The 26,232-nt window shown below is 37.5% G+C and overlaps 1 protein-coding gene across 1 annotated transcript in view; it reads right to left on the minus strand.

The window, feature by feature from the left end:
* CRABP1 (cellular retinoic acid binding protein 1) overlaps window positions 1–25,394 on the minus strand; it is a 92,615-nt gene extending 67,221 nt beyond the window's left edge. Inside the window, exons 1-2 of the mRNA XM_053717274.1 lie at window positions 25,321–25,394; window positions 22,762–22,940 (exon numbers count right to left, since the gene is read on the minus strand). Coding sequence (XP_053573249.1) covers window positions 22,762–22,940; window positions 25,321–25,390 — 249 coding nt within the window. The 5' untranslated portion in view covers window positions 25,391–25,394. The remainder of the gene's footprint in view (window positions 1–22,761; window positions 22,941–25,320) is intronic.
* Between the last annotated feature and the right edge of the window lie 838 nt (window positions 25,395–26,232).

Consider the following 26,232-nt stretch of genomic DNA (forward strand, 5'->3'; position numbering starts at 1 on the left):
TGTTTTTGTGTGTGTCTAAGTGTTTGTGTGTGTGCCTGCGTGTTTTTGTGTGTGTGTGTGTCAGAGTGTTTTTGTGTGTGTCTGAGTGTTTTTGTGTGTGTGTTTTTGTGTGTGTGTGTGTCAGAGTGTTTTTGTGTGTGTCTGAGTGTTTTTATGTGTGTGTCTGAGTGTGTTTCCGAGTGTTTGTGTGTGCATCTGAGTGTGTTTTTAAGTGTGTCTGAGTGTTTGTATGCGTGTTTGCCTGTGTTTTTGTGTTTGTGTGTGTCTGCTTTCTGGGGGGAGGGGGGTGACACCATAACTTACCGCACCTGGTGACACTAACCCTAGTGTTGCCACTGCCAATGTGTGTGTGTGTATATATATATATATATATATATACAGTATATATAGATATACATACATACGCATACATACACACACCATTGGTAGTTGTTCCAGCACTGCAGGAAATTAAATACCAGTCTCTAAATATTTGAATGTCCACAGAGAGGTTGGTAAAAAATCTCTTATATTCCCTTGTTAAGGCAGGTAGTCCACAGAAAACCAGAAACCATCACTGGTAGACAGGTCTAGACAAAAAAGGTAGGTGTGCTGGCCAGGGCTCAAACAAGAGAAAAAATTGATATGAGGTATTTTATCTACATGGAGGGGAAGTAAATTCCCTATCTGTGGTAATGTTGCTTTAAACCATGGTTCCCTCTGGATTCTTTGCACCACTGGGGAGGTACATCCAGGAATGACCGTTGATATAAGCATTTTGTTTAAGGTATTTTTTAATAATTTGTAATCATTTTTATTAATATTTTTAATATTTCACATGTTACATTTCAACAATGTGCATTGATGTTAGCAATTCTTTATGTGTGCTACACCAACAATCAGCGCACCCAGTAAAGCTGAGAAAAGCAAACGATGGTAAGCAGTGAAATACCTGTTTATTGTTTAGCTCAAACAAATGCTCAATATAATAGGTAAATATCCATACAATGCCAAAACAGGTAAAAAAGGCATAAGTTGTAAGTGACAGGCAAAATAAGGCAGGAAAAATTAGGTCAGACGCGTTTCCTATGTCATAAGCATATTTTTCCTCAGTGACCATACTTAATACCCACAACACATTGCTTTATAAACCCTTTAGCCGGACACTCCCAATAAATGGCTGTCCAATCAAAAGCCAATCTGTTACAAAAGCAGTGTGCAGAGGGCAAAGTGAAGGGGGAAAAAAAGGATTATTAAAAAGAAAAATAAAAATAAAGAAAAAAGCATTATTAATATACATTAACAGACCAAGTTAAACACATAAATAAACACATAGGTGAACTGACATCACAATGTACTAATTCAATTATACTTGATCAGTGTAAAGTCATTTTTTATATAAAAATGGAAAATGAAAAAATATAATAAAAAATATAACAAATATAAGCAATAATGCTAAGGATGTAAAGAGACATTGTTTCAAAAAAACAATTCAAAAAGAGGAAAAAATAACTTATTGATCTACATATAGCTTCACATCCCATTCTGAATTTAACCCATCTGGCATTCTAGTATCCAACTGAAAAATCCAATAAACTTCTCTTTTACTGAGAGTTATACCTCTATTACCACCTCTTGGGTGCCTTGGAATCAGTTGGATCGCTTGGAATGTCAGCAGGGAGCTGTCAGAATTATGATGTTGTTTGAAATCTAAGGCACAATATTTGTCAATTCAAGAACTTAAGAATAACCATGAGCTTGTCATACGTAACTCAGATAAAGGTGGTAAGGTGGTAGTTCTTGATCGACAGGACTATTTACAGGTGGCATTTAGACAGTTATTGGATGTCACAGTGTATGAGAAACTCAGGAACAATCCTGTGTTTATGTACAAATCACAATTGAAAAGTATTTTAGAAAGTGCATTACATGATGGTGTCATCACACAGGCTAATTTCGACTTTCTCTACACTGAGCATCCAATTACAGCGATTTTTCACTACTTACCCAAACTTCACAAGCATGATACCAATCCACCTGGTAGACCCATCGTGGCTGGAATTGGCTCATTGAATGAGCCTCTTTCTGAGTTGATAGATGGGTATTTACAACCCTTTGTTTTGGGTCTTATGAGTTACATTAGAGACACATAATTGGGTAATTATTTTAACTAGGTAGATATTAAATAGTTAATAACTATTTAATAGCTATTATACCTAGTTAAAATAATTAACAATTTACCTGTAAAATAAATATTAACCCTAACATAGCTACAATGTAATTATTAATTATATTGTAGCTATCTTAGGGTTTATTTTATACGTAAGTATTTAGATTTAAATAGGAATATTTTAGTTTACAAATGAATTAGATTAATTTAATATAAATTTAGTTAGGGGTGTTAGGGTTAGATAGAGTTAATATAGTTAATATATATAATGTAATACCTATATTAACTATAATATACTTAGGGTTAATATAGATAATATAGCTGGCGGCGGGGTAGGTAGATTAAATTAGGGGTTAATCATTTTAATAGAGATGGCGGCGGTGTTAGGGGCTTACATTAGGGGTTAATAATTTTAAGATAGATGGCGGCAGTGATGTGCAGTCACTAGAGGCAGGTGAGGCAGTGCTTCACCTCTCATATGGGCAAAAATATATTTTTTTTATTGGCTTTAAAAAAAAATTGTAATTTTTTTCCCCAGCATTTTTTTTTCTCTCACAGCTATATGTTGTGCAATGGAGAGGCACAAGCAGGTCTGCCCACCATTACACAACATGCTGCGCCACCTACTGGATGCAAGTGGTTAAGATCATTGCATGGCCCATTAACTGCTTATTTGAGGCAGTCCTATTTGGGTTGAACCAATCCAGCGAGAGGCATTAGTAAGTGGAACATAGGGTTGGGGCTGGATGTTAAATCATATAAAACAAAACAAAAACGGAAAAAAACAACTTTCATATATTTTGTTGCTGTCCTGTGAACCTGCTAGCTTTGCTAAAGTGAAAAAGAGAGTTCTGTACTACCCCTCTAAGTGCAGTGGAATGTGCCACTGTCACTTCCTGAATCCTTACAGAGCAGGAAGCAGGGAGAGAGGCACAGAGAGCAGTGTTTCAGCCACATCTTATTAAAGTAAGATTTTACTGAAAGGGATTCTGTTAGTGAAAATGATAATTTAATGAATGTGGTTTAGTGTTTTTTTACTCTTTTACAGCAGGGTCGTTTTTGTATTTTGTTTACTCAAACTTTACACCCACTAACTTAGCAGCTTGCCTCTGTACTTCACACTAAATTATAGAATAATTTTCTGAACTCTCTGTAGCTCTGCAGTTTTATTACTTTAAAATGCAGTGGTCCCCCCCCCCCCCTTGTGTGTGTGTGTGTGTCTCTCTATCTATCCATCTCTCTCCTTATGTGTTGTTCTCCCCCATGGTCTCTTTCTCTCTCTGTCTCTCTCTCTGTCTCTCTGACTCTCATCCCTTATGTAATGAAAGAATCTATAAGCATAATTTGCAGCATTAAAGTAAAAAGTATGTTTTAAACATATTTTAATGGGCATGGATTTCTAGATCTCATAATCAGAGCAAGCATTGTGTTATCTGGCAAGAGTTTCTGTTACAATCCTTTTAGACTAAAATCAGATGTTTACTAAGTTGACCAGTTTTCCAAGACACCATTTAAAGGGACATGAAACCCATATGAAACCCATATGCAAATTTAAATAACTTTCCAATTTACATCTAGTATCTAATTTTCTTCATTCTTTTGATGTCCTTTGTTGAAAATCATATCTAAATATGCTCAGTAGCTGCTGATTGGTGGCTGCCCATAGATCATGTGATTGGCTCACCCATGTGCATTGCTATTTCTTCAACAAAGGATATCTAAAGAATGAAGGCGTATCCTAGCCACTGCCTCACCAGCCTCTGACGTCACTGCACTTCACTGGATGGCGGCGGTGTTAGGGGCTCACTTTAGGGGGTTATAGATATAATATAGCTGGCGGCGGGGTATGGGAGCGACGGTTTAGGGGTTAATAACTTTATTAGGTTGCGGCGGGGTACGGGAGCGGCGGTTTAGGGGTTAATAGCTTTTTTATTGTTAGGATAGTGAGGGGGGATAGCGGATAGAGGGTTAGACGTGTCGGGCTATGTTAGGGAGGCGTGTTAGACAGTGCGGGTGATTTAGACTTTAGTCAGGTTTTATAGGCGCCGGCAGTTTCTAACGTGGCGCAAGTCACTGGCGACTCCAAAAATCTGTACTTACGCAGATTTCTGGACATCGCTGGTTTGTGAGACTTGCGCCACTTTAGCAAGTGACGGCGCCGCATATTGGATGGCTCGAGTTGCGAGCTGAAACTGCGGGCGACGTGGGTACCCTCGCTTGCGCCGCAAACTGCGATCTATATCGGATCGCGCCCCAGATGTATAAAAAGGCACAATGCATACCACGCGGCCTACGCATTAGAAAATTTCCCTCTTTCCAGGTGACAAATCAGTCTTTCATAGATAAATGGAATAAAGTGCTTACAGAGTGCTCTTTAGCACTTATTGATCTGCTTATTGAATATAAAAAAACATTACGTCAGGAACTGAGTAATGAAAAGTCAAAGTTGCAGTCATATTTACGCCCCTTGAGTGAGAACCCAGATTTTGTTAAATATGACACCAAGTTACATAAGGTTATTACTGATTTTAAAAATAACCTTTGGAATTTAAAAAAACAAAAAATAATGAGAGACCAACAATATTATGAACTTAATAAAGTGTATAAATGGACCGTGACAGATACAAGAAGGAGATATAAGAGTTCATATAAAGGTCGAGCCTCTGATTATAGAAGAGTAAGATTTGCAGAGACTGACACTGAATACGATTATGACTCTTCAGATATTGAGACAACTGTTGACACTTCTCTGGTTACTGAGGCATCACCATCTTTTGCACTTAATACTGAGGATACTTTTCCTTCTACCTCAAGTGTCTCACAGTCAAAAAACGAGAAGGGACAGTTGAAACATACTGCAAGAAAAAAACACGCAGAGGGGGGCGTGGAAGGAAACCGAAGTCAGGATCCAGAGATACTGATCCCCAGACCACGGTGGTATCCACAGAGGAGGAGAGCCACACAATTTCAGAAATATGCATGAATTACAAAAATGTCATTAATCTTTCATCCTTTGTTTTATCTAGGACACAGTTAGAGGTCCTGTCTTTGGGTCTTGGTTTTTCTCCTACCACACACTTTAACCTTTTTGACACAGTTGTTGATCTGAACAGATTTGTCAGATCTCTTGTTCTTAAGAAACACTTTTTGGGTACTGTGGATACTGGTCAAGGTGTAATTAGTAGAGACAAACCAACTCCCATTAGATGTGGTTTAGATTTTTCTGAGGAATGTTCAATTTTAGACCTCATTGCATTGGATAGAGAAAACTTAGATTTGCACCCTTGTACAGTTGGGGATACACAAGATTTAACTAAAATGAAAGTGAAATCTAAATTTTATCCTGTTAAATCTAGATCCAGTTCAATAGAGGTGTTCCAGAAGACAGTGGAACAGGAATTAAGGAAACTTAATTCCACTGAACCTAATCGACAACATAAAAATGATAACCTATCTAAGGCACAATATTTGTCAATTCAAGAACTTAAGAATAACCATGAGCTTGTCATACGTAACTCAGATAAAGGTGGTAAGGTGGTAGTTCTTGATCGACAGGACTATTTACAGGAGGCATTTAGACAGTTATTGGATGTCACAGTGTATGAGAAACTCAGGAACAATCCTGTGTTTATGTACAAATCACAATTGAAAAGTATTTTAGAAAGTGCATTACATGATGGTGTCATCACACAGGCTAATTTCGACTTTCTCTACACTGAGCATCCAATTACAGCGATTTTTCACTACTTACCCAAACTTCACAAGCATGATACCAATCCACCTGGTAGACCCATCGTGGCTGGAATTGGCTCATTGAATGAGCCTCTTTCTGAGTTGATAGATGGGTATTTACAACCCTTTGTTTTGGGTCTTATGAGTTACATTAGAGACACATCTGATGTTATTACACAGATAGAAAGTGTGGTTTGGCAAGAAGAATTTATTTTTGTGACCATTGATGTTGTCTCATTGTATACTTGTATACCCCATGACAAAGGAAGTTTGGCAATTGAGTTTTTTCTGGACACATCAAACTACGATGATGCTGTTAAGCGGTTCATCAGGGTTTCTCTGGATTACCTTCTAACGCACAATTTTTTCATGTTTGAGGGGGGATTCTATCTCCAGAGGCGTGGGACAGCAATGGAGGCTAAGTTTGCCCCCTCCTATGCCAACCTCTATTTGGGTTGGTGGGAGCTGTCCCACGTCTATGGAGATGGGAACCCATACAGAGAGTATATACAATTTTACAGTCGCTACATCGACGATATTTTGTTGATTTGGAAGGGTCCGGAGAACCTTCTTGAACCGTTTCTGAATTATTTACAAGACAATTCTTTAAATCTCAAATTTACCATGGAGCACAGTAAAACCTCAATTCCATTTTTGGATATTGAGTTACATCCCAATAGAGAAAATTCATGTATAGAGATTGAATTGTTCCGCAAAGTGACTGCTGGAAACACTATCTTAAATGCTAGATCATGTCATCCTAGACATACCTTCTCATCTATCCCTAAAAGTCAATATATTAGGGTAAAACGTAACTGTACCACTAATCAGAGTTACTTAAAACATTCAAATGATTTAACTGACAGATTGACCCAAAGAGGGTATTCAAGGCCAGCTCTTGATACTATTAAGAGTGAAGTTGATCTTCTAGATAGAAAGGATCTCTTTTTGTCTAGTGGAACAAAGAATGTTGATAAATTTAATAAACCAAAATTCATCACTTCTTATAGTGTTGAATATGGTCAAATTTGCAACATTATACGTAAGGCTCTTCCAATTTTGGCTACTGACGACAGTCTGGCAGGTATCATTAAGCAAGGTGTTTGCTTTGTATCACGCAAAGCTCATACTTTGGGCAACTTATTGTCACCCTCAATGCTGCCATGGACACAGTCTAACAAAAATTGGCTCTCTATTAAGCCAGGATTCTTTAAGTGTGGGAGCAGAAAATGTAAATCCTGCTCCTATGCTTCTTTTGGTACAAGTTTTGTATCCACCAAGAATCAAGAACACTTTGAAATTCGGGAGCATATGACTTGCAGATGGGTTAAATTCAGAATGGGATGTGAAGCTATATGTAGATCAATAAGTTATTTTTTCCTCTTTTTGAATTGTTTTTTTGAAACAATGTCTCTTTACATCCTTAGCATTATTGCTTATATTTGTTATATTTTTTATTATATTTTTTCATTTTCCATTTTTATATAAAAAATGACTTTACACTGATCAAGTATAATTGAATTAGTACATTGTGATGTCAGTTCACCTATGTGTTTATTTATGTGTTTAACTTGGTCTGTTAATATATATTAATAATGCTTTTTTCTTTTTTCTTTATTTTTCTTTTTCTTTTTAATAATCCTTTTTTTCCCCCTTCACTTTGCCCTCTGCACACTGCTTTTGTAACAGATTGGCTTTTGATTGGACAGCCATTTATTGGGAGTGTCCGGCTAAAGGGTTTATAAAGCAGTGTGTTGTGGGTATTAAGTATGGTCACTGAGGAAAAATATGCTTATGACATAGGAAACGCGTCTGACCTAATTTTTCCTGCCTTATTTTGCCTGTCACTTACCACTTATGCCTTTTTCACCTGTTTTTGCATTGTATGGATATTTACCTATTATATTGAGCATTTGTTTGAGCTAAACAATAAACAGGTATTTCACTGCTTACCATCGTTTGCTTTTCTCAGCTTTACTGGGTGCGCTGATTGTTGGTGTTGTTCTATTAATTGAGCGTGGATGGAAGCGCTCTTTTCTCTGCACCAGGACAGCTGAGTATTCTGAGAATACGTCACCACTACGTCAAGGGGGTGTGTCTGATTACGTGAAGTGCACTGATCGTCGGGGACTTTACTCACAGTTAGTGTTTGAATGTTTGAGCGCTTCCCGGTTGCTGCATACTTTATGTGTGCTAACCCAACAACATTTGTCCTAAATTGTGAACCCGATGCGCGTTACGTATATTTTACATCGGAATGTGAAACATGTAGAGTAAATATATAATAATAATAATAATAATTTTGCGATTTATATAGCGCTTTTCTCCCTGTGAGACTCAAAGCACTTTACAAATATACCAACATAATACATAAAAGTTAGGAGTTTCTGAAGGTCAGATAAGCGGACTGGAAGAGGTGGGTCTTTAGCTTTTTTTTAAAAGTCTCTAAGGACGGTGCCTCTCTAATTGCGCACGGTAAAGAGTTCCAGAAAGTAGGGGCAGCGTTGCCGAATGCTCTGGAGCCTGAGTTTGTCCTTATTCTTGGCACTGAGAGGAGGGATGTGTTGGCTGACCTAAGTGAACGGGATGGGATGTAGGGTGTCAGGAGCTCTTTCAGGTACTGTGGGCCTTGGTTGTTTAAGTCTTTGAAGGTCAGCAGGCCAATTTTAAAATATTTTCGCCATTTAATTGGAAGCCAATGCAGGGAGTGGAGAAAAGGTGTTATGTGGCAGGAGCGAGTTTTATTGGTCAATAGTCTGGCTGCTGCGTTTTGTACTGTCTGAAGGCGATGGAGTTCTTTTTTTGGGAGGCCCAAGGAAAGTGCATTGCAGTAATCTAGCCTAAAGGATACAAATGCATGGATTAATGTTGGCATATCATCCTTATCATCCGGTGGAATTAAGTGTTGTATCCTGGCTATGTTTTTCAGATGAAAAACACAATATACAGTAAAACACAAATACATATGTACATACATACATATATACACACACATAGTATATATATATATATATATATATATATATATATATATATATATACACACATATATCCATCTATATATATATATATATATATATATATATATATATATATATACACACATACACACATTTATATGTTAAAGCCCTTTGAAGCCCTTTTCTTTTTGAAACACCTTATACCATCTATCTTTGAGTCCGTCTAACTTCTCTTTTTTAACTAATTATCAGACAGTGTTTATATGAGTGCAGCTGTACTTTTACATGTATTTATGTTGTGTTTAATGAAACTTTATTCCCCTACCCTTTACTCGAGCTCTAAAGTCACGCCAACCTGACGAGTGTAAATCACAATTTTCGTAATATGCACGCTATTTTCGTTGCTCGCAAAAAGCAGAGAAAAACCTTATATCGTTTGCTCAATGCAGTTAGTGCGCCACACATACTCTAGCCCTTAAGTTGATAAAGTAATAAACACTTTTACACTAATATAAACAAACATCAGTGACTCAACAAACACACATGCCCATAATACTCCTGTTAAAAACCCTTTGGCCACGATATTCAAAACATCAGCAGGCCGACGTAGAAATGGCTGACGGGCCTCATCAGCATCGATGCATAATGCCCTGGTGATATTTTTTTTAAAGGGGTGTGGCCTAACAGTGCCGGTGAGCAGCGAACGATGTCTCTGTAATAGAAGTTAATAGGAGCTTGATGTCACCACCTGCATAACCAACTGTTTGCAAACTACCTGAATATAGTTAACCTCCCCATTATAACTACAGAAGCTATGTCTCTAAAATTATAAAACAATTTTCAAATGATGTGTCACAGAGATGAGCTAGATGCCAGTGGTCAACTGCCGGAGGGCCAGCAAAACCTCGCTGGCCAAGCCAGGCTCCTAGAACTTAACACCGGGCTGGAACTGATTCCCGGTCTGTCCCTTCTTAAAAGGGATGCCGATTGAGCAGGGTGCAGGGGATCAAGTTGCCCTTTTAGTATGGTTTCGGCAATTTGATGAGGCACTTGGGAGTTTGGGGAGCTACATTCTGGGAAGAATGAAGGACACTTCAATTCCACTCTGAAATTGAATCCCAGTCCGGCACATCTAAAAGTGTCCCAAATTAAAATTTAAAATAAAAAATCGTATTCTTTAAAGTAAAAAAACCCACCCCATCCATGATCCAGGTGATGGGGGTCCATCTTCGCAGCCGCAGAGTCGGGTTCCAGAAGGCATCTTTTGCCACCTCCGCTTCGCATCTTCTATCTTCAATTCTTCAGCTCTCTACATAGAGCCATCCTATTCATACTGTTGCTGTAGAAGACATTCTGCTATGTGAAGATCATTTGAATGTGAAATATTCATATTTTCATGTAGGGTTAGCGCACTTGAGAATATGCAATTGGGTTTGTGTGCAAGTAGGTTGCGATATTTGTGGTAGCGATATTTTAATTTCGGCTTTTTGAGTGAGTCAGGTTAGCGTGTAAGCAAAACATTCTTACTTTCAAGTTGTAATATGAGCACTACCCAACACCTGCAACAAGCTTACTTCTAGCAGAGTTAGCGCATTAGCGGGAACGTTAAATACACCTCCACTTGTAATTTGGCCCTAAAATTGAATACAAATTATTTTTCTTGTCTTCAGGTATTTAAGTTAAAAGGGCTCCAAAGTATACATACATATGTATATACAGTATGTGTATACATGTGTATATATTTGTTTATATGTTTAAATATTTATACATATATACACATTTAAACAAAAAATACACATTGATTAACATATAAACATACATACACATGTATATACCTTGTCACGTACCATATACCATTTAACCCATGTAACGTATTTTAATATTTATATGAATAATTTTTATTACATACTTTATTATTTATGTAGTGTTTTATGCAATTTTTTATTTTGCCCTAACCCTTTATTTGAGGTCTTTATACACACTACCCCGACAAACTCAAATTTAGTTTGCGCGCGTGCGGTCACATTTACTTTCAACTTGTAATATGTGCGCAAGTTAATCACCACTTGTAATCTACCCCAATATCAGCCAACAGTTAGAAATCACCTGCTGTAAACATGCAAAATATTGTGATCAAATCCTTTAAAACGTATTTCATTTGTCATTTTGTTTTATACTTTCTTCAGATCAGTCCTTAGTTCTGTAGTTTCTTGTGTGCCTATAGATTGTTGTAACGAGTACTTGTAGAGGCTGTATATTTATCATTAAAATAAGTGCCTTTGCATAAATGCAAGTACAAATTAGATTATTTGGTCAATACTGGCACAGAGTAGTACAGGAAATGATGCAAGGGAGCCGCACCCACTCCTACATGGCTAGGGGTTCTATCTATCAGTGGCGGCTCGTGGGTTATTCAAATGGGGGTTCACAGTACATGAACTGGGGTTAAACACCATCTCTCTCATCTTTTTCTCTCTCCTCTTTTTCTCTCTCACCTCTTTTTCTCTCTCTCCTGTCTCTCTCTCCTCTTTTTCTCTCTCTCTCTCCTCTTTTTCTCTCTCTCTCTCCTCTTTTTCTCTCTCTCTCCTCTTTTTCTCTCTCTCTCCTCTTTTTCTCTCTCTCTCTCCTCTTTCTCTCTCTCTCTCTCCTCTTTTTCTCTCTCTCTCCTCTTTTTCTCTCTCTCCTCTTTCTCTCTCTCTCTCTCTCTCCTCTTTTCTTTCTCTCTCTCTGTCTCTCCTCTTTTCTTTCTCTCTCTCTCTCTCTCCTCTTTTCTTTCTTTCTCTCTCTCCTCTTTTTCTCTCTCTCCTCTTTGGAAGGTATTCCCTATGCATAGAGCATATTTTAATGGCCTCTGTAAGCACACACAACAGGCCTATGCATGTGGTGCCAGTCTTGTCAATGAAAAAAGGTAACATTATTTACCCCTGCTGTGTAACAGCTGCTCCACAGCTGCGTTACTGACAATTTTGTCCCTTTAAATTAGCCCAGTAGTGGCTCCGGCTCTGTCTCGTAGGTGGTTTTAAAGAAAGTTAAGTAATCCTCAGGTGTAAAAAACCCTCTATAAAAAAATTACAATACTTTGAATTCTCTCTATTTGCAAATGAGGTTACGGTGTGTAGTAATAAGGTGCCAACCCCTCTTGCTCAAAATATATTACAGTAGTTTTCCACAAAATTTCATAAAAGTGTCTTTGTGGAATAATGGAATATTAATGATGCTTTTATAGATCCCTTAGCGAAACTCTCCTGGGAGATTTTCTGACCTTGATAAATGATTTGCTTTGTCCCCCACAGTTTTGTAGGCTGGAGGCCCTGATCATTTTTTCCCCTTTGTGTGTCTCGGTCAAGATGAGAAGACAGACGGGAGCCAACTGTAGAAATCAAAGACCCATGCTGTGCAGTGTCAGGTTTAATAAATGGTGCGCAGGACCCAGAATGTGTAATGTCTGGGCTGTAGTCATGTAACCAATACATATTCAAACTGACATTCGTTGGACTACAGACTGACTCGCAGCACATATGTCTATAGTTTGTCACACTGGCTGCTGTTCTGCGACTAGAGAATGAACTGACATTACAATCACTGTGCTTCCCAATTGCAGGGTCACAGCTATCCTTAAATTTTTCACAACTAAACTTACAATACTATCTCAGCGCTGGGTGTGTTACAGAAATGAATTTAAACTCTTTGTGCCATATAAAAAATCCCTAACACTGTTTACTGGTTACTGAGCATTACACATACTGTAGGTATTGAAGTTATTATCTATCGCTATGTGTTGCTCAAATAGTATGCATATATATCCTAATACATATACACTTATGTCACATTTTGGACTAGAGCAGAAGTAGAGCGTGTAAGCAATAAGGGGTATTTTGCGGCTCTTTGCGTGCGTTGGAAAAAGCGTGCATAATAAGAGTTGAAAGTAAACGTTTTCACTTGAGTGCGCAACTTCGGTGCTCAAAAAAGTGTTACAAAAACCATCAAAAATACGTGTGTGTGTGTACATATGTATTTGTGTTTTACTGTACTTCACATTAAAATGCTTTTTGCAGTACTTTTTATTGTAAATATATACAGGTGGCCCTCGTTTTACAACGGTTCAATTTACACCGTTTCAGAATAACAACCTTTTTTTCTAGTCATGTGACTGCTATTGAAAAGCATTGAGAAGCAGTGCATTTATTAAAATAGCCAGTAGGTGAAGCTGTCCGCTTGTGTTGCTGCAAAGCCAAGCAAGCTGAAATGAATCAGTTTAACCAGACCTGAGCTATCAAGCAGATTTCAAAGGAACAAGATCTTCCTGTCTATAAATCAGTCCAGATTGGAATGCATAGAAAGAACTGTTTGCAGAAAAATGCAAGTGAAGTCTGTGTTGTGTGATTATTTTATTAGGTTTATAATGCTGTTTAGCAAATGTTTTTGTTCATTTAACTTAGTTTAATTATATATTCTGTGTTGTGTGATTATTTTATTAGGTTTATAATGCTGTTTAGCATTTAAAGTCTTCATTTCAAAGCTTTAAAAATAATGTATTGGGTGTTACTTATGACAATTTTGAGAGGAGCCTGGAACCTATCTCCCTCACTTCCCATTAACTTACATTATAAACTGGGTTTCAATTTACAACGGTTTCGATTTACAACCATTCCTTCTGGAACCTAACCCCGGCGTAAACTGAGGGCTACCTGTATATATATATATATATATATATATATATATATATAAATATCTGTATATACCTGTACCTGAATATCTATTCCTATTTACATGAACAGTATCATATATATATATATATATATATATATATATATATATTTAATAAAAAGTACATTATTTTCTATTAGATTACGAGTTTTGCGTTATGGTGCGTTAAGGCTTTTAACACTGAAAAATTGGCAATTACGCTGGAATGGCCAGGAATGCATATCAGAGTCATGTCGGTATAGTTATACCGCAATCATTTTAGTCTGCAACGCAACATCCATTCCACACTCAAAAAATGACGTTTTTGTATGGGATTTTCATAGCGCTGGTATTACAGGTTGTGCGGACCGGCTAAAATGCTTGCGTTATAGCCTACGCCGACACCGGAGAGCAGTAGCTATGGATTTTGCGAAACAAAAATGTTTAACAAAACTCATAACTAAAATTTTACAAAGTACACTAACACCAATAAACTACCTATTAACCCCTAAACCGCCACACTCCTGCATCGCAAACACTATATTAAACTTATTAACACCTAATCTGCCACCCACCCAGGTCGCAACTATTAAATAAAGTTATTAACCCTTAATCTGCTGCCCATCCACATCACCAACACTATTTAAATATATTAACCCCTAAACCGCAGCTCCCCGACATTGCCAACACTAATAAAAGTTATTAACCCCTAATCCACCGCTCCCCGACATCGCCAACACCTAAATAAACCTATTAACCCCTAAACCGCCGGCCCCCTACATTGCCAACACTATAATACAATATTAACCCCTAAAACTCCAGCCCCCCCACATTGTAAAACACTAAACTAAACCTATTAACCCCTAGACCGCCAGGCCCCCCCACATTGCAAAACACTAAATTAAACTATTAACCCCTAAACCTAACACCCCCTAAATTTAAATTTAAATTACAATATAACTATATTTAAATAAATAAAAGCTGTGAAATAAAAATAAACCTAACATTAAAAAATCTAAAATTACAAAAAATAATAAACACTAAATTATAAAAAATAAAAAACACTAAGCTTACAAAAAATAATAAATGAAATTATTAAAAATTAAATCAATTACACCTAATCTAATAGCCCTATTAAAATAAAAAACCCACCCAAAATAAAAACACCCCCTAATCTACAATAAACTACCAATAGCCCTTAAAAGGGCCTTTTGTAGGGCATTGCGCTGTTAAACAGCTCTTTTACCTGCTAGTCCCCATAACAGTAAAACCCACCACCCAACCAACCCCCCAAAATAAAAAAAAACCTAACTGTAATTTGTATGGGCATTGCCCTTAAAAGGGAACTCAGCTCTTTTTTACTGCCCTTTAAAGGGCATTCAGCTCTTTTACGAGTGCCCATTCCTAATCTAAAAACAAAAACACCCAAAAAACAGATAAAAAAAACTAACACTATCCCCATCAAATCTACTCACGGTTCCTGAAGACCGGACATCCCTCTTCATCCAGGCGGCGACACCTTCATCCATCTCTGGGATGTCTTCTTTGTTCATCCTGGCGGTGCGGAGCAGAGCGGAGCTATCCTGGAAGACATCCTGCGCTGAGCGTCCTCTTCACACGGTCACCGCCGAACACTGAAGTTGAATGCAAGGTAGCAGTTTCAAAATGGCGTACCTTGCATTCCTATTGGCTGATTTGATTCTTCAAATTCAAATCAGCCAATAGGATGAGAGCTTCTGAAATCCTATTGGCTGTTCAAAACAGCCAATAAGATGAGAGCTACTGAAATCCTATTGGTTGATTTGAACAGCCAATAGGATTTCAGTAGCTCTCATCCTATTGGCTGTTTTGAACAGCCAATAGGATTTCAGAAGCTCTCATCCTATTGGCTGATTTGAATTTGAAGAATCAAATCAGCCAATAGGAATGCAAGGTACACCATTGTGAAATGGCTACCTTGCATTGAACTTCAGTGTACGACAGTGACCGTATGAAGTGGACGCTCGGCGCAGGATGTCTTCCAGGATAGCTCTGCTCCGCGCCACTGGGATGAAGATAGAAAACATCCCAGAGATGGATGAAGGTATCGCCGCCTGGAGGAAGACTTCTCGCCACCTGGATGAAGATGGATCTCCAGACATCAGGAACCGTGAGTAGATTTTATGGGGTTAGTGTTAGTTTTTTTTTTCTTCATTTTTTTGTGTGGTTTTTTTTTTTTAGATTAAGGATGGGCACTTGTAAAAGAGCTGAATGCCCTTTAAAGGGCAGTGAAAAAGAGCTGAATGCCCTTTTAAGGGCAATGCCCATACAAATGCCCCTTTAGGGGCAATGGGTAGTCTAGGATTTTTTAGTGTTAGGTTTTTTTTATTTTGGAGGGGTTGGTTGGGTGGTGGGTTTTACTGTTGGGGGGACTTTGTATTTTTTTACAGGTAAAAGAGCTGTTTAATTTAGGGCAACACACTACAAAAGGCCCTTTTAAGGGCTATTGGTAGTTTATTGTAGGTTAGGGGTGTTTTTATTTTGTGGAAGCTTTTTTATTTTATAGGGCTATTAGATTAGGTATAATTGTTTTTATTTTTGATAATTTCATTTATTATTTTTTGTAATTTTAGATTTTTTTTAATTTTTCGTAGTATTAGGATTTTTTAAATTTGTAATTTAGATTTTTATTTCACAGGTAAGCTTTCATTTATTTTAAGATAGTTATATTGTAATTTTATTTTAAAGTTAGGGTTGTGTTAGGTTTAGGGGTTAATAGTTTTATTTAGTGTCTTGCGATGTAGGGGGGCTGGCGGTTTAGGGGTTAATAGGTTTATTTAGTGGCAGCGATGTGGGGGGCCGGAAGTTTAGAGGTAATATAGGTTTATTTAGTAGCAGCGATATGGGAGGCCGGAGGTTTAGGGGTTAATCATTTTATTTAGTGGTGGCGATGTCAGGGAGTGGCGGATTAGGGGTTAATAACTTTTATTATTGTCAGCGATGTTGAGAGCTGCAGATTACGGGTTAATAACTTTATTTAGGTGTCGGCGATGTCAGGGGCGATGTTAGAGGTTTTTAGACTTGGGCTTTATGTTAGGGTGCTAGGTTTAAACGTAACTTTTTTAATGGGGTTGCGTTACGGAGATTTTTCATTCCGCACTTCAGGTGTTAGTGTTTTTCTAACATTCTCTCCCCATTGATGTCTATGGGGGAAAGCGTGCACGAGCATGTCAAATCATGCCTTGGATTTTGTGCAGTGTGGAGCTTAACACACCATAACACACAGCACAAGGAGGCTTTTCAGTAACTCGTAATGGCAGCGCTATGGAGAGGGAAATATCCCAACTTTTTTGGGGTTAGTTTCACACCCTGTTTAGCGCAAAACTTGTAATCTAGGCATATGTGAAGTACATAGGAATGTAAAATAAGCATTGTGTGCATCGTGTTTTGCAATTTAGATGTTAACGCGGTCGGGTTTATGCACATGAAAGTTTAGTAATCTTATGGCGCCTTATTGAAATATTAATTAACATAATCCATAAAATATTTCTTATATATTTTACAGTATGTTTAAATCAATTTTAATAGTTTTATTAATTTTTTAAAATATTTTATAAGTAATATTTCAATAATACAAATTTAAGATTACGATGTAGATATATAGGTATATACAGATATATATTGAAATATATAATTAAGAATAAATAGACCATATTCTGCTATGTGAAGAATGTGAACTATTAATATTTAATGCCAGATTTAGCGATCTTTATGCAGTGAGAGTACTCTGAGTGTGTGCCACACAATATCATTCTTATTAATATGTAGTGTTAAGGCACTGTGGCTGAGCTCTGTAGCAACCCAAGGGTTGCAGGTTCGATCCTCGGCGAGGTCCACTCAGCCTTTCATCCTTCCGAGGTCGATAAAATGAGCAGCACCTTGAGACCATTACGGGTGATTAGGCGCACTCTACAAGTACCTAATACATACATACATACATTGTGGTACAAAAGCAAAAAAAAAAAGAAAACAAAAAGAAAAACAGTATGCTATTAATGTGCACTAAACAAATGCAGCAATTCTTATTTCACTGTCTGTGAAAAATATGTAAAAGGGTAGTGCAATTTTAAATATGAGAGCACAATGTATTTGTTTAATGCACAGCAGTTTAGCCAAGAGATTCTTTGCAGATATGAGGTTATAATATTTGGAACTGCATTGTTTTACATAAATAAAATATTAAAACAATTAGAAAAACACACATTACTGAGAAGACAGTGAATATGATAATTGTTACACATATGCTGGTCTGAATATTTTCTTATCAAATGAAAAAGGTTGTGTTGTCTTTAGCGCAATCTCAAGCTAATTTGAGCACAGAAGTAAAAGTACTGTTGATTTAACTTGAGATGTTAATGCACAATAGCACTAATATTTTTATGCTCCACTTGTAATTTAGACCATAATGGTCAAAGCACATGCAACTGTCAGCAACTGTGACTGGAATGTTCCTCATTGTCATTGACTGTAAATGTGAAGTTGCCATTGATAGCCTGGACCAAACCCCATTTTAAATTTAATCATAGATTGTCTCCCTGGCATTTCTTCGTATACCACCTCATTAGGTATATATCAGTATGCCAAAGGCTTAGCTGCTAGTGTGCTTCTAACTCTGTTAAATCTCCATCACTCTTGACAGCAATACCGTTACATACATCAGTATCAATGTCAACCTCTGATCCCTGCTGTTTCAAATTGTGGAACATTGCACCAATCTAGTCTTGTTCAAGATGCATCAGAAATTCCTATATTCATTAACCTTTCATGATTCATATAGGCCATGCAATTTTTTTAACAACTTTCCAGTTTACTTTTATCATCAAATTTGCTTTCTTCTCTTTGTATTCTTTGTTGAAAATTAAACCTAGGTAGACTCATATGCTAATTTATAAGCCTTTGAGGCTCTCTCTTATCTGAGTGCATTTATGCAGGCCCATTTATCAAGCTCCGTATGGAGCTTGAAGGGCCGTGTTTCTGGTGAGTCTTCAGACTCGCCAGAAACACAAGTTATGAAGCAGCGGTCTAAAGACCGCTGCTCCATAACCCTGTCCGCCTGCTCTGAACAGGCGGACAGAAATCGCCGGAAATCAACCCGATCGAATACGATCGGGTTGATTGACACCTCCCTGCTGGCGGCCGATTGGCCGCGAGTCAGCAGGGGGCGGCGTTGCACCAGCAGCTCTTGTGAGCTGCTGGTGCAATGTTAAATGCGGAGAGCGTATTGCTCTCCGCATTTAGCGAGGTCTTGCGGACCTGATCCGCAGTGTCGGATCAGGTCCGCAAGCCCTTTGATAAATGGGCCCCTAAATGTTTTTGACAGTTAGACAGTGCTAGTTCATGTATGCCACAGATAAAATTGTGCCCACTCCCATGTAGTTATTTATTCAATCAATTCTAAGGGGCCGATTTATCATAGTGCAAGCGGACATGATCCATTGTAGCGGATCATGTCCGCTGCACATCAATAAATGCCGACAGCATATGCTGTTGGCATTTATCATTGCATAAGCATTTCTTGTGAAATGCTTGTGCAATGCTGCCCCCTGCACATTTGCGGCCAATCACCGCTAGCAGAGGGTGTCAATCTACCCGATCGTATCTGATCAGGCTGATTGCAGTCCGCCACCTCAGAGGTGGCGAACGATTTAAGGAGCAGCGGTTTTAAGTTCTTAACTTACATTTCCGGCAAGCCGGAAAGTACGTGGGTAGATAGCAGCCTCCGGTGCTTGTTAAATCTACCCCTACGTGCCTATGTCTATACACTGGCTTACAACAGATGCCAGGGTAAAATGTATATTTCTAACTCTCACATACAAAATCATCTACAACACCCCACATAACTCGGTATATCTCCAAATATTCATCTGGCCTGTCACACTTTTGCTTCCAAGGATTCCCTTCTGCAGCTCCTGCCCTGTGGAACTTTCCTTTTCAATATACCAGACTCTCCCCAGTCCCTGAAGCGCAATCAACCCAAGCATTAGACAACCAGCTAATCCTTTGGGGTAGATTTAATAAGCAGCGGATGCTGCTTTCTACCCGCGAAGTTTCCGGCTCGCCGGAAACTTAATTTAAGAAGCAGCAGTCATAAAACAAGTGCGATCGCATTGCTTTCAACTTGAAATACTCAGTGGAGCGCTAATATCGCTTTCACAAATGTGATATTTAGTGCTCCACTTGTAATCTGGCCCACAGTGTTTATTACTGGTTTAGGACTTTTTGGGGGTGAAGGTTTGGATTAATAAAATAAATAATTTGAAAGTTATTAAATTAGTAAACAAACATATTATATACCGCACTTAAATAGATGCCTTGTGTTGATTCATTAACTTAAAACTTAAGGGGATGTACATATATATATATATATATACTTGCGGGGGGGGGGGGGGCAACAACACTCCCTGGACTTTTAGTAATAATTTATTGTGGTCATATTTCAGGGTTTTGCCAATTCTCTTGGTGGGGAAAACAAGTAAAATGCCCTAAACATAATACTATAAGAGGTAACATATGTAGTAGGAGCTTGTTAAACATGTGAGCTGTGCATCATTTAAAAATGGTGATTAATTGGCATTAAATAAGTTTCTCAAGTGGGTGTTTAAGATTAGATAAAAGGTACAACATATGAGAGGGGAACGAGTTTCATAGATATGAAGAAAACAAATTTACAGGCAGACTTTCACTGATGAATGCTTACACCATTATCTAGGATTCTTCGGTTGCCCCAGCTGGACATTGACAAAAAAAATTCCTGTCAAAAAGAGTATTGACATCCAGTTATGCAACCTACCCTGTTGAAATACACAACAAATTTTCCACTCGAACAAGGAACCAATCTGGCTGTATCACTTGCTTATGTATTATGGTCTAGATGCTATTGCAGCTCTCAAATTTAATCATAACAAATGTCTGCTCCAAATTACTATTTTTGCTTCTATCAACAGATAGTAGCATTAACTGAAGTAATATCAAACCATATATGAATTCTGCAGCCTCAGACTGTATGCCATCTATTAATGTCTCCATTTGATTCCCATCTCAGACTCAGTGGGCTATCTGCAGTAGTGTGGGGTCATGGTGTGGGTTTGCAGGCTGGGTGTAACAATCTGGAAATCAAGAGAGAAAACAAGAGGGCGACCCCTAGTGCAGATCAATAATGAACCAGTAGTGAATATCTGCTAGTGCTTGCGAATGGATACTCACAGAAAGTATTGCACCCTATAGTGCAAATGTAGCAAACTAGGAATATTATGGTGTCCTAGTACACATATCCACCCAAGAGGCACTGTCGTGATGTAAGGTGAACTTCAGGTGTATAAGATGGACGTCAGGATGATAAAAAAGAAGAGAGCTCCAGTATCGATATAAAAATATTTAATTAAAAAGATAAAAGTGAACATACACAGATCTACAATGACATCTGTTGTGAAATTGCTACGCGTTTCTAAGCGTTAACCACGCTTTTTCCTCAGGCAAATGATCATTGTAGATCTGTGTATGTTCACAGATGTCATTGTAGATCTGTGTATGTTCACTTTTATCTTTTTAATTAAATATTTTTATATCGATACTGGAGCTCTCTTCTTTTTTATCATCCTGACGTCCATCTTATACACCTGAAGTTCACCTTACATCACGACAGTGCCTCTTGGGTGGATATGTGTACTAGGACACCATAATATTCCTAGTTTGCTACATTTGCACTATAGGGTGCAATACTTTCTGTGAGTATCCATTCGCAAGCACTAGCAGATATTCACTACTGGTTCATTATTGATCTGCACTAGGGGTCGCCCTCTTGTTTTCTCTCTTGATTTCCAGATTACAGATATTCCTTCTGCGTTTGGGAGGAGCAGCCCTCAGCATAGTGCACAGTGAAGTTCCCAGACCGTTCACCTAGGCATTATCTCTGCCTCCCCACATTGTGAGTATGCTTACTTTTGCATTATTTCCTTTATAAAAAATTGGCTACACTAGGAGGCGCCCTTCTCTCTCTGCTCTGGGTGTAACAATGTAGGTTATAATCAGCTTTTTGATCAGAAAATAAACTTTGATTAAAAAGGAATACATATACATAAATACCCGAGTGACCAACTCAGTAACATCATCTAACAATGCAGATCCCAAATACTTGTGGGAGGCTGTAGCTTCCAACCTCCTAAAAGAAATTGGTAAATACGACATGGTGTAAACAAAACACACTGAAAACCCAGAAACATATTGGCTGGAAATGAAGCTAGACATCAAGGAAACATCACAACGGGAACTGGGAAGAGGAAAGATTTAAATGCCATATACTCTTAGAAATGCATCCCTAAGTTCCCCAAGTTCTAATGGCTATGGGCTAATTCCTGAACTGCCTTCATGGGGAATAAATTAAGAATTTTTAAGGGCTTCCATTACATGTCGTAATATATAAAATTAATAAAATGTCACTAACTACTGATTGATTGTGGCCTTTCTTGTTTTCTGTAGTGTGGTTAAATTAATTCATTTTATTGACAGTAACCTATCCTTTATAGTAGGTAAAAGCATTGGCTATCAGTTCCTCAAACCTGTTGTAGGTAAATAGAATGAATAAAATTACTTACTCTTGATTGTGGTTGGGTAAAGTGGCTGGGAAATTCTGTTACATCAGAATGAAATTACAGACCTCTAAACAATTGTTTAGTCTTTTACTAAATCTGATAACTAATCATAAATGTAATTATTGTAATAATTATACACTGGGACATATTTATCAAGCTCCGTATGGAGCTTGATGCCCCGTGTTTTTAACGAGCATTCAGGCTCGCCGGAAACACAAGTTATAAACACCGCTGCTTCATAACCTGTCCGCCTGCTCTGAGGCCGATTGGCCGCGAATCTGCAGGGGTCCGCATTGCACCAGCAGTTCACCAGAACTGCTGGTTCAATGATAAATGCCGACAGCGCATGCTGTCGGCATTTATCGATGTGCAGTGGACATGATCCGCAATATCAGATCATGTCCGCTCGCACAATGATAATTCGGCCCCAATGTGTCTATTTAACCTTATATCACAGAAGAAAGAGAAAATTATGGTATGAGGCGTCTTGTAATACTCTAAAGCTTTCGTTGCTGAACATGCTAGAGAGACCGTGATAGAAATACTTTGCCAGATCCCATCATATTACTGTTCTTTGTTGAAAAGGCATCTTTATCTGTAGAATTACCTTGCATTTTCTGCCATCCACTGTCTCTTCATCAAACTCCTCTCCCACTGTGAAATTAATCTCTGTGGTTCGAACTGTGGTCGATGTCTTGATGTAGAATGAGTCACCATTTTGACGGATCTCAACATGAGGCTTAGATGCTGCAGCACCAGCTACTTTCCTGAGCATAGCATTCACCCCTGAGAAAACAGAAATATATCAGCTCTGTTTCTCTCTGTCTGAGTATGTTATCCACACCACTAATCTCTATTAATATGTTTATCCATTGAAAACATGGTTGCCCATTTTATTAACTTAAATGTATGTGTAATACCATTGCAGATAGACTATATTCTATAAATGTTACTACTATTTTTATGTTTATTAGTATTAAACCAAACTGCAAATCTTAATTAAAAAAACAAAAATTTTTAGAACTGTGTTTAAAGGATATATACTTATATATGTCTGAGTGTATACATACAAATGTATCTATCTATCCATCAACATATTTTAATGTAGCTTTGAGTGGTAGATTCACTTATAGCTGAAGGCTCTAAAATCATTTAAACCTCTTAAGCCTCTCCAGTTCCTATGTTTTTCAATAAAGCCAATGCACTAATAATGAAGAGTAAATTGACTCCATAGAATAATACTACAACTGAGAGTGCCTGGAGATAGCTTTTAGTCAATATACCATATTCCTAATTAATATTTCTGCATATGCCCCCTAATTTCTCTACAAGTTTTAATCAAATACTAGATCACATTCTACTTCTACTCGCACCAAATATCTGTTTTGGGCTGCATATTTATTCTACCAATTATATTTCTCTTTATTTTTTTCTATTTGTATTAGGTATTTTAATATTATTGAATAACAATTGAAACTTTCACCTATCCATTTCACTAAGATGTTTATTTCAAAAGGAACCACTGTTGACCATATACTCATGATTAAGACAAGCCAGTGTGTGCATATATAGACAATCAGGGACACGCATTCCCAGCTATTGCCTTTATCCACAATCTAAGACAGGTGCTCACACTCACTACTATAATGCTTGAAGACACTTACATTTACTACCTATTCCAATAATCATTGGCAGGCATCCATAATCACTGCATGTATCTATGTTTAAGAACAAGCACTTACAGACAGTAATTTTACCTATAATAAAGTTTAATCACCCTCAGGACACAAACTTTTTCCAGAATGAAGAGCACACACTTTTAGCCACTGCCTTTGTCCCAAGTCAATGGCAGACATTCTCATTTTTTTTAATATAGGGAGCATAACACCACTTTTTACCAATTAAACTTTGCCAAACATTCCATCTTCTTTGCTTACATTGGAGGTTATTCAATTGTAAAAAATCTACAATAAAACTGAGTTACTGCTCACACTTTGCCTAACCTCCCATCAAATAAGTTGATCCGTACCTTACCCAATATATATATTTTGAAGCTAGTTGATATTCACATAATATGTCTATCATGTAGGTCACTGTACCAAGTCCAGACTACTCACCCATTTCAAATATCCCCCATCAAGGTACATTGGTCTTTGTGCCTTTAGTTTAAGGTACCCCAAACTCTAACATTTACCACAACACACATACAGTAGATCATCCCAAAAGTCAGCTATTAACTGAGTAGAATTAGAGCCTCTCCACCAGCATTCACTGTTCACATGAATGAGACAATTTTTCTGGGTATTCTGTGTGCCCAGAATACCCAGCTAAAGGTTCTGTGCAATCTCTGTGAAAGTGCTGTTATATTTATATATGGTTCATACGTGAATACTATGTTATTTAAGTGGTTTGGGGCCAGATACTTAACTAGAGAGTACATGGTGGCCCCCAAGCCTTAGCTTGAGCATACTTGGTATTTACCAACCATCAAGACATTGGACTGCTATCTAGTGAATATATCAAACATTCCTTCAAAGATTAGTCACTGTATGTACCTTATAGCCTCCAAATTGGTGATATTAAACCAAAGTGTTGAAACACTTAGAGGCATCACAGCATTGAGCTATTACATTGATTTCAAGGTGCCACACTCATTTAAAAAGAACCCCCCCACACACATACCAAAACCATCTCACTACACTTATTATTAAGTGCAGACATTACAAAATGCCTATTATAAAAATAAACACTCACTGAAGTTAGTTGTACTAATTGACTATCAGATCTGGGCTCTGCCATCTACATGGAATGTTCCTAATACGCTCAACAAAATGATTTAACACATTTATTATTTGATAAATTCCCGCCATTACAGTATTTTGATCTATCTTCGCACACAAAGGTCAAGTGATACAGTAATAGATAATATAATCTGACTGAAAGAAAAGAGAAATCAATGGGATATAGACATTTGTTCTTAGTTGCTAAAATATAAATTGTTGATTGTATGTAACAAAATATTTTTACTTGAGATTTTGTAGTTTAAAAAAAAATAAAAAAACTCAAAAACATTAGAATGAATATACAAAACCACATATATAAGAAATACAGGTGCATGTTTCTGATACTAACTTACTGTACAATTGGTATATATTGCCGTACTTACCAAGAGCTTTAAGAAGTTCATCAAAATTCTCACTGCTCTTCATTTTCCAGATGCCAGCAAAATCCGGCATGGTGTGTTAGTTAATTACACAGGAGATGTTAACGAGAAGAGGGGTTGGAATGCAGGGACACAGTCAGGTTCCCCCAGAGCAGTCGGTCTGATTCCAGCCAGACGTCTAAATGAGTTCTGTCTTATTCTCTTTAGTGTGTCATCTTGATGGAGGGATCGAGAGTCACTGCCCCTCCTTCTGCCCCTCCACCTCTCCCCCTTATGAAATGTCAGGTTTCCATTTAGTCTATAAGTACCTCACTAGTAAAGATTCTTTGTGCAAACTGAATGCAATGCTTATATGCAAGTATTTATAAATCACTAGATGCTTAATGTATTGGCAGTAGCTTTACCAAATTAGTTTTAAAACTTAATATAGATTGAGTGTGCTGCAGCAAATTACATTTATTTTAATGTGAACATTATATTTTTACAGTATTAGATTATATAAATGTACAGAATTGAAGAACATAAGAAAAGCTTTTTACGGATGACTGTCATTATTATTATCATTTGAGTCCATCATCAGCTTTTTTGCATACAATAGATTACTCTTTCATCAAAAGTTTTAACCCAAATATACTTTACAATGCAAAATGATACAGGCCATAACGAATGTATTGGTAATTTTTATTTTATTTATCTATTTATTTAACTGCATTTCCAATCTCTCTGGAAAAGCATTATCTATTATAAACACAAATGCAAAATGGCTAAATGGTACTTTTAATGCTGCACTATGCAAGTCACACTGGCACTACAGAGGTTAATGTATGTTACAGCTGCAGGTTGAAGTTGATAGACTGTCCCTGCTGCTACTATACATGGTATGTGTCACTTGGGACCCAAATGCAGCCATTTAAA

The sequence above is a fragment of the Bombina bombina genome, chromosome 6, assembly GCF_027579735.1.
Source record: "Bombina bombina isolate aBomBom1 chromosome 6, aBomBom1.pri, whole genome shotgun sequence".
Classification (NCBI taxonomy): domain Eukaryota; kingdom Metazoa; phylum Chordata; class Amphibia; order Anura; family Bombinatoridae; genus Bombina; species Bombina bombina.